At 62.8% G+C, this 17,120-nt stretch overlaps 1 protein-coding gene across 1 annotated transcript; it reads left to right on the top strand.

Annotated features, from left to right (window-relative positions):
• Nucleotides 1-1,947: 1,947 nt before the first annotated feature.
• GIT1 (GIT ArfGAP 1) lies at nt 1,948-17,112 on the top strand. Its single transcript, XM_052657211.1, has 20 exons — nt 1,948-2,011; nt 7,438-7,571; nt 7,985-8,097; nt 8,218-8,323; nt 8,828-9,045; nt 9,131-9,225; nt 9,561-9,603; nt 11,662-11,710; nt 12,084-12,156; nt 12,715-12,812; nt 13,179-13,290; nt 13,392-13,525; nt 13,618-13,770; nt 13,869-14,099; nt 14,200-14,253; nt 14,441-14,527; nt 14,647-14,720; nt 14,821-15,003; nt 15,121-15,184; nt 15,323-17,112. Exons 1-20 carry the CDS (start codon nt 1,960-1,962, stop codon nt 15,533-15,535), a joined length of 2,286 nt encoding a protein of 761 aa, XP_052513171.1. The 5' UTR covers nt 1,948-1,959; the 3' UTR covers nt 15,536-17,112.
• Nucleotides 17,113-17,120: the final 8 nt, after the last annotated feature.

Here is a 17,120-nt window from a genome sequence, read left to right as displayed (position 1 = left end):
CCTGGACTCTAAACCCAGGTCGCTTTTCCCTAGCCTGCGCGCTCCAGCTGCCACGTGCTCGAGACGCGCCCACACAGCAGAGAAACAAAGACAGCCAAGCAATGGAGCTGCCAGCAGCCGCCTCGACATTTAATAAATGAAATTCCATAGCTGGGGGTCGATCAGGGGTGAACGGGCGGCCACAGCTCGTGGGCTGGGCGCCCAGTAAGAGCGGCCAGGCCACTCCTCCCATCACCAGGGATGGGGCCACCAACCCCACGGACTGACTCCTCGGTGAGGGTGCAGCACGGGGCGGCAGGTGGTGCCTCCCCACAACCCCACCCCACCCCGCGAGGTATCTGTGCTCGCAGAAACCCTGCCAGATGAGCGGCTGGCTATGGGGGGAGGGGATGCCTGCAAGATTTTTTTTAAGGTGCGATTATAAATACACCCTGTGGATCTCAATCTCAAACAAACTTGTCAATCTGGGCTGCAGAGAAAGGCGATGGAGGCAGCTTTGCATATATTTCGGGTGGTGTGACTCATGAGCATTACTTGTCTCCCCCAGGGAAGCAGCCTGCCACCCACAAGTCACTGCTGCTCTGGCACCGCCGGGATAAAATGAGCCAACTCCAACACCCCTGCCCCAGGACTCCCCTCCAGCCCCCTTGCTTTTGAGCAGGACTCCTGGCCATGGGGAACCCTCCCCTAACCTGGGGAACCTGCCTTAATCGTGTCACCACTACCCTGGCCCTTGTGCCTGGACACCCTCGCCCTCTACCAACAGAGCGCTGGCCTTTTGCTGCTGCAGGGATGGGGGTTGGGTGCACGTGGGGCACACGTGTATGGGGGAGCATGCTCAGTGCAGGGGTGCACCCATGTGAGGCCTGCGCCTCCTCTCCCTGTCACCCCCACCCCTCCAATGAGTCTCTCCGTGAAGTCCAGGAAGAAAGACCACCACAGAAAGGATCCCTATATGTTATATGCCCACGCCCTGGACACACACCTCTGGTGGCTCAGAAATACCGTTGATGTATACAACACTGATACCAAGTGGATATTTCTGCACACAGGCACAGTGTTCACTCCTCAGGAGGTCTTCAAAAAAAAAAAAAAACCTGTCCAGATTCTTTTCTCTCTGGATGAAAACATGGAGGACAGATAGATATCTTTTTAGCCCAGAGACCGGGGGATTCACTGCATGACCTCTGGCACCTGGCCGTCCATATTGTTGGCGGTGGGCTAGTCAGCAAGAGTGTGACCACACACACACACCTGGACACACAAATGTGGATACACGGGAGGACCGGAACGCACAATTCAACCCAAACAGACAAGCGGGTACCTCGAACCACAGCCCCTGGATAAGGGGGGCCCGGGCCCTCCAGCTCCTCACTCTTCTCAGATGCCCAAGGGTCACTGTCCCTGGGCCCGAGCTCCTCAGGCCACCCTCAGCCTCGAAAATGAAGGGGACGAGGCTGTGAGGCGAACTCGCAGCGTCTGGGCGGCAGGGGCGCACCTAGGCCCGGGCCGCAGGCGGCGCTGCGCGCTCGGGCCTGGCGGCGGCGGCCCCTTTAAGGGCCCCCGCCCCCTTCCGCCCGCGCTCCCGGCTTCCTTTCTCCGGGAGGAGCGGCGGGCTGGGCCCGGCGGCGGGGCGGGTGTGCGGGCCGCCCCTCCCCCGGTGGGCCGGGCCTGCGCCGCTTCCTGCAGGAGCGGCCCGGAGCCGCGCAGGGGGCGGAGAGAGCGAGCGGCGGCGGGGCGGCGCGGGGCGGCGCGGGGCGGAGGGCGCCCGAGGGCGAGCGGGCGGGCGGGCACGGCGGGTTCCGGGCCAGCCCCGGGGGCGGACGGTTGGCCGGGCGCGCGGAGCCTAGCCGGGGCCTTGCCGGAGCCGGGCCGGGCAGCAGGGGCCGCCGCCGCCCGGGCCCGCCGCCCGCGCCCCCCACGCTGGCCCAGAGGGCTGCGGCCGCGTCGCCGCTGAGGATGTCCCGGAAGGGGCCGCGAGCGGAGGTGTGTGCGGACTGCAGCGCCCCGGGTAAGCGGGGCCGGGCCGGGGGCGGGACCGCGCACCGAGGCGCCGCCGGGCGGGCGCCGGGGCCTGGCGGGCGCGCCGTGCGGGGCCGGAGGGCGGGGCGGGGCTGGGGGCTGCGGCCTCCGGTCTCGGCCCCCGCCCGGGCCGCTGCGGAGCCGCGTCCTTGGAGGGAGGGCCGCTCGGGGGGCCGCGGTTTGCTCGCGTCCGTGGACCAGCGAGGAAGGACATTCCCGGCGCCGCCTCCCGCCCCTCAGCTGGCGCCCCCCACCCTCCCCCGCTCCCCCCGCCTTCCATCTCTGGATCCAAACGGAAGCGCCAGCCTAGGGTGGCCAGGAGGACTGTGGCGGAGGCCGGCCGGGCTTCGGAGGTGGGGGCGAGTGTGGTTTTGTGTCCTCGCAGGGCCACCCCCGCGTCTTGCACCTGCTGCTCTCCTGGTCTGCGCGCCCGCAGGAGTGGCGGAGGGCAAGGGGCAGAAAGCCGGGCAGATGGGCCGGCGTGGGGTGGGGGTTGTCTGGATTCTGCTTTCTCGGGAGCAGACGGCGGGGTGGCTGCTCCTAGGACTCCCTGCCCCTGGCTCCCAAGGCTCCTCGCAAGGCCTGGTGTTCAGAGCCACCACAAGCTTGGGCATCGTCCCCTGAGGCGTCCCCAGGCCTGGTAACGGGACAACGAGCCTCAGCTTTTCCTGTGCTCCAGTAAGGCCTGCTTGGAAGGTGGCTTGGCCATACCCCAGCCTGGGCACAGACCTCTCTCCCTGTCCCCTAGCCCAGCCTGACCAGAAATGGGTAGGGAGCATGTGGAGGGGTGCCTACATTCCCGGGACCCACCTGGCTTTGTGGCCTGCCTCCCGGCTGTGTTTTCCGTGCTGTTTCCCTTCTTCCCACCGAGTCAGGTCCAGGCTGATGTGAAACCCCCCTGACCTGCCAAAGAGGTGAGGAGAAATGACCCGGAAAGGCTGCTCCCTTCTGATGTGGGGGGACACTGCCAGTGATTGGACTCTGCAGCTGCCTTGGGGAAACGAAGCCCTGGCCCTTGACCATCCTCTCTTTAGAAAAGGAGCTATCTCGCTGGGAGACCTCCGGGCAGGCTCAAGGGGGATCCATGAACTCCAGGAGGACTCTGGGCACAATTAAGTGGAGAGTGTGGGCTGCCGTTTTGTGGCCCATCACTTCCTGCTACCCTTTGGACGGGCCCAGGGCTTCCCTGGTGGCTCAGTGGTAAAGTATCCACCTGCCAATGCAAGAGACCTAGGTTCAATCCCAGGGTCGGGAAGATCGCCTGGAGAAGGAAACGGCAACCCCCTCAAGTATTCTTGCCTAGGAAATCTCATGGAGAGAGGAGCCCGGCGGGCTACAGTCCATGGGGTTGCAGAAGAGTCGAACACATCTGAGAGAGGACCCCAATAGGTTGAGACCCACAGATGCGCTGGTGGTTTCAGTGGCTCCAAGCTTGAGTGTTTGGGCACTGTGGGAGCCCGGCAGCTGCATGGCGGTCTGCGTGGCTGTGACCCTGAGGCCTCCTCTCAGGGCATGTCATGGTCTAGAGGTCCCTGAGGAAGCTGTGTGTCCAGGGATGTGGTGTGTCCTTACCTCTGGTTAGTTAGAAACTACTATTTCTTTACCCCCAACTGCAGGCAGGTCTGGGGGATTAAGGGCTAAGAGGAGAGCTTGCCTTCTGTGTGTTGGTCCAAGGCTGTTCTGCCCCTCTGCCGGGCTGCCCCTCTGCCCCGCGGAAGGAGGGAAGGAGCATTGGTGGGTTGGGAAGGTGTGGCTGGGAGGGGGTTGCTTAACAGACACTTTATCATGGAAACCTGGATTTTTATGTTGCCTTTGTTTCTAGCTTACTCTCTGACTCATGGCAAGACTTTTCTCATGCTGAGTCTCAGTTTCCTCAACTCTGAGGCCAAGAAGTTGGAGTAGAAATGGTTTTTGAGGACCGTCCCATCTCCAGTCTGCGGTCCTGATTCTGGGCAGGGGGACGCAGGGCAGCATTAGCAAGGCCGTTGTCCTTTCTCCATTGCCTTTGACTACTTGATTGGAAGCCTCTGGATGCCCGGTGGGCATGGGCAGGAGTGGTGTGTCTCTCATGTGTTGGGATGCCTGGCTCCTATTCCTGGTCCTCATCCCACAGAGTCCTGTGTGCTCCTGGGAACCTCCCTACCCCCACCCCACCCCCGGGCCCCGATCCAGAAAGCAGGTCAGGAGGAGGCAGGTGCTGAGGTGAGGATGTGAGGCGTTTAGGGTGCCAATAAAATCTTGCTCACCTCAGCACCCAGCATGGTTTCTAGCACAGAGCAGGCATTCCCCCAAGGGATTGGAGGCTTCTCAGGACCCTGACTTCTCCTTGGGGCATTTTTCAGTCTGGGACCTGTAACAGCCCAGGTAAGAGGCTGGAGGGAAACTAGCAGTTTGGAGCCCAGGCCCAAAGCCCCCTCATTGGTGTGTGGTTCCCACCTGAAGTCGTAGGCCTCTCACTGTATTCGGAGCCCTGCAGACCCAGCCCTGGGAGCAGGGTTGTTGTCTCTTTGTGAGTGGTGAATTTGCGGGGTCTTGAGGTAAAAGGTGAGATGAGCCTGACGCCAAAGAGCCCCATCCTCCTCCCAGGCCTGGGTGCATGAGACAAGTCTTGAGTGTGTTGTGAGCGTGGCACAGCTGCCAGCCCTGGCGGCTGGTGCTGTCTCGCCAGGCACCATCTGTGACCCTGCCTGCCTTGGGAACCCTGGAGGATGTGTGTCTCCCCTGTCCCGCCCGTCCACTCTACCTGCCACACAGCCGGCTCATCTCTAAAGGGCTTTAGAGCAATCCAGAAGTAGAGCCGGCGCAACACTCTAAAGGGCTTTCTGTGTCAATGCCAGCACCGCCCACCCCCCCGCCCTGGCCCCCACAGGGAACCACCACTGTGACCTCTGTCCCCATGGAGTAGATTACTCTTGCCTGCTTTCAAGATGATGGGCTTGTCCCTCTTGCCCAGGTGCCGAGATAGGAAAGGCTGGCCACTGGCTCCAGAGACCACTGGTGGCTTTGGGTGGTGGTATGAATTCCCCTCAGTAGAGGCATCCATGGGCTTGGTGCTGCTTCGCATTATTCCAAGACTCCTTCCACCTGGCACACACACGGGACCCCTGCGCCCCAGCCCCACTGGGAAACTTGGCAGATGTTGAGGAGGTGGCCGCACCCCCTAACCCTCACGTTCCCTGTCCTTTCTGCCCTGAGTTTGGTCCTGGAAGCCTTTTAGCGGGCATGGGTCCCTTAATCTCAAATTGCAGTAGCCGTTTGACTTTCAGAACCCCTTCCTGGCCTTTCAGCTTTGAAACTGGTCTAGGTGGGGCATGGGGACGCCAGCTGGGGGAGGCCCAGGCCTCTTGGGCAGAGGAAGTAGGGAGCAGAGTGACCCAATTATGTCACCCAGAACTGAGCTGGCACCGTTGTGCCCCAGACCAGGGCAGTGTTCCCCTGCCCACCTGGTTCAGGTCACTGTAGGAGAGGGGGGACCCCTCCACCAGGCTGGGAGAGTGGAGAGTTGGACCCCTTTGCCCAGATCCTGGTCCCTGCCGCCTTCAGGGGTTAGTGTGTCTGCTCTGGCGCTGGATGGCTGGCCAGCCCGCCCAGGCCTGGCTCCTCCAGGAGGACCATGGGCTTGGGGTGGAGGCCTGAGAGCGGCCCATTTATGATCCTGGCCTGGGCGGCTCCCTGCTGACAGGAAACCCCACCATTTCAACAGGAGGAATTTGGGCTGCGTCATTTCCAGCTTCCTGCCTGGGCTGGCCGGAGGTGGCTGGCAGGCAGACCCCTGACCCAGTGGGGTTTGGAGCGGGGGAGGGAGCGTTTCTTGCCTGGGGCCAGACCGGTTGGGTCAAGCCAGCGCTCCTGTTTGCTCTAGGGCTCCCCCTCTTGGCAGAGATGGTGGCCCCCAGAGTCAGCCTCCGATGAAGCTGGGCGGGGGCACCTCCTGCACCCCTCTGTCCTATTTTGGGGGCAGATCCCTAAAACCTAGACCCAGAGAGCGGGCCGCTCCTTCCTCTTCCTGTTTCTGTGCCGCGGAGGAGACTCCATCACCGCTCAGGCTGCTCTGACTCAGTTTCCTCACAGCCCTGGGGAGCTCTGATGGACGTCCTCGCGGGGAGGGGCCTGAGAACTGCCTTCTGCTGGGAGAGGCTCTCATCACCCCTAGCCTGTCCCCTCCCCCAGTGGGGACCACTGTGGACAATTTGAGCGCTAGGGGCAAGGCAGAGAGCCAGCCCCCCACCCAACCCCCCAGGATGGGGCTTCCTGAGACTGGCGGGGGGGGGGGGGGGAAGGGGGGGCTGGGCAGAGCACAGAGTCTGGGAGAACGTCTCCCCGCCCCCACTCTCCGGCCACACACAATGGCTGCTTTCTCCCCGTGACCTTTCTGCAGCCTGAGCTGTTTGCAGCTGTCTCCTCCCCCTCCCCGAAGGGGCCTGGGGTGGGAGGCATCTCTGCTGCCCTTGAGAAGGACCCCAGGAGCTCCCACCCTTCTCTGGTCCCTCTGCTTGCTTGCAAAGCTCACTTCTCGAAGAGTAGAGAGTGACTCCCAGGGCTCTGGCCCACTTGGGGTCACCCACTTTGGGGCTGCAAAAGCAGCTGGTGTGGACATCTAAATACCAGGGCTCACATCCCAGCAATCCCCCTCATGAGCTGGGTGGCCTTGACTAAGCACCCTAACATCTCTGAGACACGGGTTCCTTGACAGAGAAGTGGGGTGGGGCGGGGCGGGGGTGGGGGTAGAATTTCCCACCTTGCCTGACAGTTGTTAGAGGCGCCATACTGATGGCACTCCCAGCTGGTCCCCAGTGGGTGCTCGGCAAGTGTTGGTTCCTTTGCCCCCTCCATCCCCCTTAAGCAGGGCTCCAGCTCACCCATCAGTGATGGTGGTGGGAGGCTGTCATGAAAAGGCTTCTTACCTGCCCAGGTGAGGGCAGAGGCAGGTGTCCCTGGAGGGTGTGATGGGTCAGACAGGTGGACCAGTGACTCCAAAAGAAGCCTGGGTGCAGAGAGTTGTGGCACCGGTCCGGACACAGGAGTGTCTCCGGGGATGTGGCATGCAGTCCTTGGGGATTCTTGCCTCCTAGGGGCAGGGCTAGGGCGGCAGTCTTGTTCCTGGAGAAGGACTGTGGTCCTGGCAGCAGTGGTTGCAGCACAGGAAGCTGTGCCCGCTGAGGAGGCCCTGGGGACCACACCTCCCCAGGGCGCAGAGAAGTGTAGGAAAGGGCTTGGCTCCATAAGTGGCCGCTGGAGCAAGCCTTCGGGGAGTCCCTCCCTCCCTCCTCCAGAGCTTAGCGCCCTCCTCAGTGGCCCAGCTCCCCAATCCTTAGGGGAGTGAGTGTGCAAATTGTGCATGGAGAGCTAAGGGCCGTGCTCAGAGGCTCAGCCGTGTCTGGCTGTGGCTGAGCCTTGTCCCCGCCCGCCCCGCAGACCCCGGCTGGGCCTCCATCAGCAGGGGCGTGCTGGTGTGTGACGAGTGCTGCAGTGTGCACCGGAGTCTGGGACGCCACATCTCCATCGTCAAGCACCTCCGCCACAGCGCCTGGCCCCCCACCCTGCTGCAGGTACCCGAGGTGCTTCCTGTCTTTCCTCAGGGCTTGCTGAGCGCAGGCCCACTTCCCCGTGCCCACACACACAGCTGCCTGGGGCCCCCCACCCGTGGCAGAACCTAGTCCTGCCCCTTGCCGCCTGGGCACAGAGAGGCCACCAGGACTGGAGCCACACAGACCTGGGCGTTCACCCCAACTCTGCCACTTGTGAGCGTGCAGTATGGAGCTTAACCACTGAGAGCCTCCGCGTACCCACCACGACCCCTGAAGTGCTCAACCGGACCCACATCTTTGGATGGCCAGACTGGGTTGGGGGTGTGACAGTGCCAGGCACACAGTAGGCCTGTTGGTGCCGCGTCCAGTCCGGGGCTCGGAGGCGTCTGCTGGTGCATAGTGGGCATGCTCACTCTGGCGCCTCCTGCCCACAGATGGTGCACACGCTCGCCAGCAACGGGGCCAACTCCATCTGGGAGCACTCCCTGCTGGACCCCGCGCAGGTGCAGAGCGGCCGGCGTAAAGCCAACCCCCAAGACAAAGTCCAGTGAGTCAGGCGTGAGGGGTGGGGGCTGCGGCCATGCGGTCAGGACACGAGCCTGGGAGGCGGCTGGGTGCCTGACCCCTCCCGCTCTGCTCCCCTTTTCCTCCTGCGTGCCCCGTGCAGCCCCATCAAGTCTGAGTTCATCAGGGCCAAGTACCAGATGCTGGCTTTTGTGCACAAGCTGCCCTGCCGGGATGATGACGGAGTCACCGCCAAAGACCTCAGCAAGGTTTGTGGGGCACCTCAGGAGGGGACCAGGCCCGTCCTCACCCATGATGCCATCCTCACTGAGCCCTAGGTCCCCAAGGCAGCCAGGTCAGGCGAGAACGGTGGGCACAGTGGAAGGACAGGATTGCATGCTCAGGCCACGTGCGATCAAGGCCCCTCTGCTCTGAGTGCACATGCAAAGCTGAAATCGTCCAGCCACCACCCGAGAGCCAGAAAACGTTGGGCAGAGCCTCCATTTTCTCATCTGTAAAATGGAAAAGAGAGTATCTACCTCGTGGACAGTGTCTGTTCTAAGCTGAGCGCACTGCATGCGCGTGGTCGGTCAGTGGTGACTGACTGCAGCTGTGATTCCTGGACGTGAACTGCAGCCCTCGGTCCGCCCTGACAACCTGACTGCAGCCGGGTCCTGGGAGCTGGCCAGAGTCCCGAGGGGCCTGGACTAGGTGCTGTGGCAGGGAGGGGGAGGACACACACACCCATTTATTGCACACTCTGCTCCTCGTAGCAATTGCACTCAAGCGTGCGAACGGGCAACCTGGAGACATGTCTGCGCCTGCTGTCCCTGGGCGCCCAGGCCAACTTCTTCCACCCCGAGAAGGGCACCACACCTCTGCATGTGGCTGCCAAGGCAGGTCAGACGCTGCAGGCCGAGCTGCTTGTGGTATATGGGGCTGACCCTGGCTCCCCAGATGTTAACGGCCGTACACCCATTGATTATGCCAGGTAAGGGCCGGCCAAAGGGTGAGGCTTGGCCGGGTGTGGGCCGTGGACTGTGGCTGAAGGGCTGAGCCGTGTGACCTCCCCACAGGCAGGCGGGGCACCATGAGCTGGCGGAACGGCTAGTCGAGTGCCAGTACGAGCTCACTGACCGGTTGGCCTTCTATCTCTGTGGGCGCAAGCCGGGTGAGCAGAGTGTGGGGCGGGCCTGGTGAGGCCAGGCAGGTAGGACCCAGACACACCCCAGCAGCAGGTGCCATGGTGACGGAGCCCGCTGGGGAACAGTGTTGCTAGGCAACTGGCTCCTGTGAAATCGCTGCAGGCTCTGGCTGCAGCACGTTGGGGTAGGGAGTGGGGGTGGGCATAACTTGCAGCCAGTTCCCAGGGCCCTTAGGGGTGGCCTGCCCTCCTCCCTTCCCCTGTCCCTTCCGGTTGCCGAGTCCTGTTAATGGCAATGGGGTGGGCTTCTGGCTGATGAGGCCACCCAGCACCAGTGACTTGGCATTTTTATTTTTATTCAGATCACAAGAATGGGCATTACATCATCCCACAGATGGCAGACAGGTGAGTGCCCACCTGATGCCCCTTCCCAGAGGCTGCTGGGTGCCATGAGGATGCCCAACCCCCAGAACCCCCACCCCCAACTCTTCAGGCTTTAGGGACCTGGGACCCCTGCCCCCACCCCCCCTTCAGGGGTTGGAAGCACAAGCCTATCCCAGTCTGGTCTTCACTCCCTAATGCTGGGCAAGGCAGGTTAGAAATGTCCACTCAGCCTGTGGCCAGCACAGCCTGACCCCCATGGCTGTCAAGCACATAGGGCTTGAGTGCAAGAAACAGCCCCCCAACCCCCAGACCAGGAACTCTGGGTTCTGTTAGGGGCACTGACCCCAACTGTAAAATCTTTAGACAAATTTTTGCCCTTCAATGAAAACGTGGTGGACCCCGGGAATCTGACTAACTTTGGGGTTCTGCCAGGCTTCTGTGGTGTGTTCAGAAATTGGGCACGGGCTGGGGACACAAGGCCAGGAGAGGTGTTTTCCGCCCCTTGTGTGAGAGGCCCCAGGAGCCCAGGCTGTGGGGGACGCGCACAGGATGGGCGCCAGCGCCACCTGGTGGCTGCCCGTGGTGGCCGAGCTGTGCCTGCTGGCCTGGGTCTGGAGAGGCTCCCTCCTGCTCCAAAGCCCACGTGGGCAGATGGCTGTGGTCAGGCCTGGACCCCTCAGGTCTCTCGAGCCCCAGATCGCCTCTGTTCTGAGACCCCCGAAGACTCCACCCGTTTCTCTGGTCTGATTCTGCCTGGTTGTGTTTGCCTGCTGTGTGCGTTCGTGTGTTGTAAACACACATAGGCGGGTTCTCGATGAGATGCACCTTTGTGGCGCCAGCTGTTGTTGGCCCTGGAACACAGAGGTACCTCAGGCGTGATCCCGGCCCTTAAGGGTATCACCATCCCGACAGGGTGGCCAGGGCCCTAGTCAACTGCAGTCCTGTGTGGGGAGTGTGGCCAGAGAGGCAGAGGCACAGGCGTGAGAATGCTGTGCGAGGAGCTGCAGGCAGACCGCGGCTGGAGCACAGGAGAGGCAGGGGATCCCTGGAGCGGGACTGGACGAGAGATGGCGGGGGGAGTGGCTGGTGCTGAGCCCCAACGTGAGTTGGGACTGTCGTGAGAGCAGTGAGGCTCTAACATGGATGTGTGGAGTCTGCTCGGCCACTGGCTGGCTGTGTAAGTGCAGACAGGCTCCTTAATCTCTCTGAGCCTTAGTTATCTTTCTGGGCTGTTAAGATTAAATAAGATAGTACACGCAAAGCATTAAGGTTTTTTGGTTTGGGGTTCTTTTTTTGCCACGCCACATGGCGTATAGGATTTTGATTCCCCAGCCAGGGACTGAGCCTAGGGCCCAGCAGTGAAAGTGCTAAATGCTAACCACTAGATCACCAGGGAATTCCTTAGCATATTTTTAAAGTGAGCTTCTTGTTGAAGTGTGCCATACATACCGTTATTGAAAAAGCTTCTAAGGCCAGAATGGCGCAGCCGGATGTGTCCAAAATGCCCTGGCTTGTGGCTGAATAGAGGATTGCAGGGGCAGGACTGGACGCAGGAAGATGGGTGAAAATTGCTGCCAAAGACCAGGCAGGAGGATGAAGTGGTAGCACCTGGGAAGGCTTGGCCGGGGCCTGAGAATGCAGGAGGCTGCAGGGCACTCCTAGGAGCTGACATTGGTGCAGGGCGACTGGGTCACGCCAGCCGCTGAGGAGTGGGCTGGGGGAAGACGAGCTGGGTTTGGTACCCTCAGGTCTGGCGTGCACACAGAGTTGTGTCTGAGTGTGGCGCGGGAGGTGTGTGTGCCTTGCTCCTGGGTAATTGCCACCTTGTCCTGTTCTTTCCTCTGCTGCCTTCTCTGGACTTAGATCTCGGCAAAAGTGCATGTCTCAGAGGTATACGTGCCTGCTCGGGGGCAGGCCCTGGAGGAGGGGCGGGGCAGAGAGGCACTCGATGTGCAGCACCTGGGGTGTCATCTCCCTGGGGTCCCTGCATGTTCGGGAGGTCACTGGCAGGGGCCTGGCTGCCTCTCACATCTGGCCTCTCCCCTCCTCCCTGTGCCCATCTCCCTCCTTCGTCCACAGCCTGGACCTGTCCGAGTTGGCCAAAGCTGCCAAGAAGAAGCTGCAGGCGGTGAGTCTGCTCAGACAGGGCCCCCCATCCCTGACCCTCTGTTCCTGCTACTGCCCGCCCTCGAGTCTCCTGCCTCCCGCCTCCTGCTGTTAGTCTGTGACTCTGACTCTGCCCTCCAACGGCTCCCAGGGGACGGCTCCCAGGGGACTTCCTGCGTCTCTACCCTTAGGGGCACTGACTGTCTGCCCTGGTCTCCCTTTCTCCTACCTCAGAGCTGGGCAGACAGACCCCTGCCTACCCCGGTTTCCAGTTGAGACGGGCGGGGGGGAGAGCTGGGCAACACAAGGGACACATCGTACAAGGCCCTGGGGCACTGGCTTGGTGGGCACTGGGGCTGAACTGACAGGGCCTGGGTCCCCTTCTCTGCCTCCAGCTCAGCAACCGGCTTTTTGAAGAACTAGCCATGGATGTGTATGACGAGGTGGATCGAAGGGAAAATGATGCTGGTGAGCCAGGAGGGCATGGAAGTCTTGGGCAGAGGGGACAGAGGCCCTGCCAGCTGGAGAGGGCTGGGACCTGGGTGGCTCTTTCGCCAGGACTAGGAAGAGGTGCTTGGCTTGGTCTGCTTGGCAGGCCTGCCCGTGAGCCCCGCCAGCTGGGAGCCCAGTGGCCCCGGCGGGTGGGCAGAGCTGCCGAGCTGGAGGCAGCCAGCCTGCTCCTCTCCCCAGCCCCCTGAACCGGGGCTCCTCTCCACCCAGCGGCCGCCCTCTTTGGCTCTCTCCCCAGCCCTGCTCCACCCCTCCATCCCTCCTTCCTGGCTATAGCAGATTCCAGCCCAGAGGCGGGAGGGAGTCTCCTCGTTCTGTTGTCCGTCCCCAGCTGGCCTCGCCTCCCTGGCCCAGCCCTGCCTCCGTGTCCAGAGACCACTTGTGTTCCGAATACCAGTGTTGGGGGCCCTGCGGGCCTGGGAAGGAGCTTGGAAAGGGGTGCTCCGGCCCTCCCGCCCTGGCCTGTCCCGCGGGCCCAGCCCCCGTGGACAGTCCACCCCTGCCCCTCCCCCACAGTGTGGCTGGCGACCCAGAACCACAGCACCCTGGTGACGGAGCGCAGCGCTGTGCCCTTCCTGCCCGTGAACCCTGAGTACTCAGCCACACGGAATCAGGTGAGCCGCTGGACAGGGCCTGGGGCCCTCTCTTCCCTTGCTGGGTCACCACTGCGGGCCCTGCCCTTCCCTTCTCCGCAGGCCATTGTTTGCTGCTCTTCCCCACTCCTGGCCGAGGCCTCGCCCTGGCCTCTGGCTCCGGGATGTGGGAATGGGGAGGAGGCTGTTCTTTTGAGCCCTCTGTTCTTTTGAGCCCTCGGTGAGCAGCCCCTGGGTGCTGTCCCAGCCTCTGAGAGCTCCCTCAGGCCCTCCACGTCTGTATAACCCTGTGCTGGGCTCCTTGGATGGCCTGGCTGCTTTGTCCCTAACGCCTCACGTCAGCCACATGGGCCTCCTCACACCAGCCCGGCCCTGCCTCCCTTCCAGGGGCGACAGAAGCTGGCCCGCTTTAACGCCCGGGAGTTTGCCACCTTGATCATCGACATCCTCAGCGAGGCCAAGAGGAGACAGCAGGGCAAGAGCCTGGGCAGCCCCACAGGTGGGAAGGGCGTGGGCACTGCTCCAGGGTGCGCTCCCTCCCGGGTGGCGTGGTGCACGGGCTGCGGGCCTGGGACCTGAGTGACAAGCCTGTGCCCTCAGACAACCTCGAGCTGTCCGCACGGGGCCAGAGCGACCTGGACGACCAGCACGACTACGACAGCGTGGCCTCGGACGAGGACACAGACCAGGAGCCCCTGCGCAGTGCCGGTGCCACGCGGAACAACCGAGCTCGGGTCCGAGAGCCACTCCGCCCCCCGCCCTGACTCCTCATATTCTGGGCCCCCAGCAGCGATGAGGGGGCTGACTGGCCCGTCTCCCTCTGCAGAGCATGGACTCCTCAGACCTGTCAGACGGGGCTGTGACGCTGCAGGAGTACCTGGAGTTGAAGAAGGCCCTGGCCGCCTCCGAGGCCAAGGTGCAGCAGCTCATGAAGGTCAACAGCAGCCTGAGCGATGAGCTCCGGAGGCTGCAGAGGGAGGTGAGGACGGGGCTCCCAGGCCCTGCTGGGTGGGGAAGGGGCACGCTCCTGGAGGCGGCGGTGCTGCCCGGAGTTTCTGACGCCCTTCTCACTCTCAGATCCACAAGCTGCAGGCCGAGAACCTGCAGATCCGGCAGCCACCGGGGCCAGTGCCCACACCCCCTCTCCCCAGCGAGCGAGCCGAGCACGCACCCGTGGGGCCTGGCGGGAGCACTCACCGCAGGGACCGCCAGGCCTTTTCTATGTATGAACCAGGCTCCGCCCTGAAGCCCTTTGGGGGCCCACCCGGGGACGAGCTCACTACCCGGCTCCAGCCTTTCCACAGCACCGTGAGCCGCCTGCGGGCCCCAGGGGGTTGGGGTGGGGAAAGGGTTGGGACCAGCGCAGGGCCCCCTGTGACGCCCCCCCCCCCCCCCGTGCCACCCCCAGGAGCTGGAGGACGACGCCATCTATTCAGCGCACGTCCCTGCCGGCCTTTACCGGGTAAGCAGGGCCTGGGAAGTGGGTCCATTCCCACAAATAGGTTCTGGGCCCCAGCGGATGCCAGGCTCTGTGCAGGACGCTGGGCACAGAGTGACTGGACACACACGGTCCCAGCCTCACTGCAGGGAAGCCACAGGGCGGGGGGGTGGGGAGGAGGAGACTGACTCCAGCCCTGCCTGGGTTTCAGATCCGGAAGGGGGTGTCGGCCTCAGCTGTGCCCTTCACTCCCTCCTCCCCACTGCTGTCGTGCTCCCAGGAAGGAAGCCGCCACACGGTAACGAGCATCCCCAGGGCCCAAGGGAGGGACAGGCTGAGAGAGAGGTGTGCTGGTGAGGTGGGACGGGGGTCCATGAGCACACCCTTGACCTGCCGCCCCGCCCCTGTGCCCTCCAGAGCAAGCTCTCCCGCCACGGCAGCGGCGCAGACAGTGACTATGAGAACACGCAAAGTGGGGACCCGCTGCTGAGGTGAGGCTCCGTGGGGAAAGGGGATGGTGGCCCCTGAGCGTCCGGGAGGGTGTCTGCAAGGGGCCTCACGGCTGGAATCCTCCTCCCTCTCTAACCCCAGCCTGGAAGGGAAGAGGTTTCTGGAGCTGGGCAAGGAAGAGGACTTCCACCCAGAGTTGGAAAGCCTGGATGGCGACCTCGACCCCGGGCTTCCCAGCACGGAGGATGTCATCCTGAAGACGGAGCAGGTCACCAAGAACATTCAGGAGCTACTGCGGGCAGCCCAGGAATTCAAGCACGACAGGTATGGAGGTGGGCGGAGGCTCACGTGGGCCTCAGGGGTGTTGCAGAGGACAGGGCAGGGACCAGTGCGCTGCTGTCCCGGGACCCTTCCCTCACTTGCCCTTCCCCCACCGCCCAGCTTCGTGCCCTGCTCAGAGAAGATCCATCTGGCTGTGACTGAGATGGCCTCTCTCTTCCCGAAGGTACAGGGGACAGAGAGGGGAGCTGGAGGGGGTGGGTGTGGGGAGTCTGACGGCACCGGCCTGGTTGGACCCCTGGACCCTCGGGGCCCCATCGTGGCTCGTGGTTGGTTTGGCGTCCAAGGCCCGACCCCTCCACAGAGGCCCGCCCTGGAGCCCGTTCGGAGCTCCCTGCGGCTGCTCAACGCCAGCGCCTACCGGCTGCAGAGCGAGTGCAGAAAGACGGCGCCCCCGGAGCCCGGCGCCCCCGTGGACTTCCAGCTGCTGACTCAGCAGGTGATCCAGTGCGCCTACGACATCGCCAAGGCCGCCAAGCAGCTGGTCACCATCACCACCCGCGAGAAGAAGCAGTGACCACTGTCCCCGAACCCTCACCCGCACCCTGGGACCTCACTGGCCGTGGGAGCTGGGCCACCCCAGATACTCATCCCCGCCCCCACCGAGCCGCTGGCCCAAGTGCCCTTAGCGCTGCCACTGCTCCCGGCAGCCAGGTGCCCTGGTGCCCGTCCCCCTCGAGCCCCCAAGGATGGGGAGGTGAGGTGGCAGGAGCTTCTGCCCCCACATTCCATGCACCCCTCCCTGTACATAGCCCCCTACCCCTCTAGCGTGCAGGGGCCTGCAAGGCGGCACTCCCAACCCCATGCCCTCGGGGGCACCCTCAGCCAAGGGTCGGGTGGGGACACTCCAAGTGGGGCAGCTCCCCTGATGCACCCCACCCCCATGAGCCAGTCCAGCCCTCCTGGGGGCTGAGCCGGGGGGGGCATCCCCCCTTGTACATAATGCCTGTGGATGTCCCCACCCTGTAGCCACCAGCCCCCTGCTGCTCTCTCCTTCAATGCCAAACGGCCCCACCTAGGGCACAGGCCCCAACCTGTGTCCCCGGGGTCCCCAGCAGCAAACACTGGAAAAGTCTAATCTTTTTTTTTTTCCTCTCTTTTCCACCCCTTAATTTTAACGTTGTGGTAACTGAGTGTGCCTGTGTGTGAGTGTGCGGGGCGGCAGTGCCGTTCCAGAGGCCTGGCCCATCTGGGGTTTCGTGAGGGGTGAGGGGACCAGGGTTTGGCTTTGACCCCCCCCATCCTGGGGCCAGGGGCTGGGGGAGGGAACCAGCTGGGTCCTGCCCTCTGCCTCCCCTCATTGCTCCCCCCACTCATACCCTCTATGAACTTAAAGGAAAACCACTTCGCTCCATCTCTCTTCCCCTCCCTTATGGAGGGGGAAAGTGCCAGCTGGGGCAGAGAACTGAGCACCCGAGCCTGGGGCTGGCTCCCCGGGGTCCCCGACGAAGCTGAGAGCCCCTCCCTGTAACCTCTGAGAGGCCAGCGCCTGCGGTGTCTGGGTCCCTGCAGCCTGGGCTGCAGCCTGGGAAGGCAGATGACAGCACCTACCAGCTCCTCTCCCTGCCCCACCTCTGTCCCAGGGGCCAGGCTCTACCTGTGTGGTGGTGGGTGGGCTGACTGTCAAGACATGTGTCATGTACATTTGTATCAAAAATAAATAAGTGACCATGTGCTCTTTTCTGATGCTTTGGGAACTCTGGGAGGAGGGATCAGGGAGGTGCAGACCTGAAACGGACCAACCTGGCAAAAGTATGAAGCTAGTGAAAACGGTGACTGCTGCAGCCCCCATACTGAAGGGGAGGGAAGCCCCTTGTCTTCTGTTAGCGGGGTCCTGCAAATAATGTTTCAGTAACTACCACCAGCGTCCTGCCACCTGCTCGCCCATGGTGGTGGGAAGGGTCTACCACGTTACTAAAACCAGGATCTGAGGCCAGGTTGGCAAGAAGCGGCAAGCAGAGGGTGCCTGACTTGATGCTGTAACCCCCTCCCTACCTCAAACACGACCTACGTGACCTAGGACAGTGTCCCTGGCGGGAGTGAGTCTGTGTGGCCGATGCACAAGCTCAACTCCAACCTCTACTAAAATAATTTAATAAAAA

Source organism: Budorcas taxicolor, chromosome 19, assembly GCF_023091745.1.
Source record: "Budorcas taxicolor isolate Tak-1 chromosome 19, Takin1.1, whole genome shotgun sequence".
Classification (NCBI taxonomy): domain Eukaryota; kingdom Metazoa; phylum Chordata; class Mammalia; order Artiodactyla; family Bovidae; genus Budorcas; species Budorcas taxicolor.
Note: the sequence above shows the minus strand (reverse complement) of the source record. Positions and strands in the feature narration are given on the sequence as shown.

Excerpts from the sequence above, each read along its gene's own strand:
- GIT1 (XM_052657211.1), top strand. The coding sequence starts at position 1,960 with ATGTCCCGGAAGGGGCCGCGAGCGGAGGTGTGTGCGGACTGCAGCGCC. Across the intron at positions 12,813-13,178 it reads ACTCAGCCACACGGAATCAG|GGGCGACAGAAGCTGGCCCG; the intron begins GTGAGCCGCTGG and ends CCTCCCTTCCAG. Across the intron at positions 13,526-13,617 it reads CGCGGAACAACCGAGCTCGG|AGCATGGACTCCTCAGACCT; the intron begins GTCCGAGAGCCA and ends CTCCCTCTGCAG.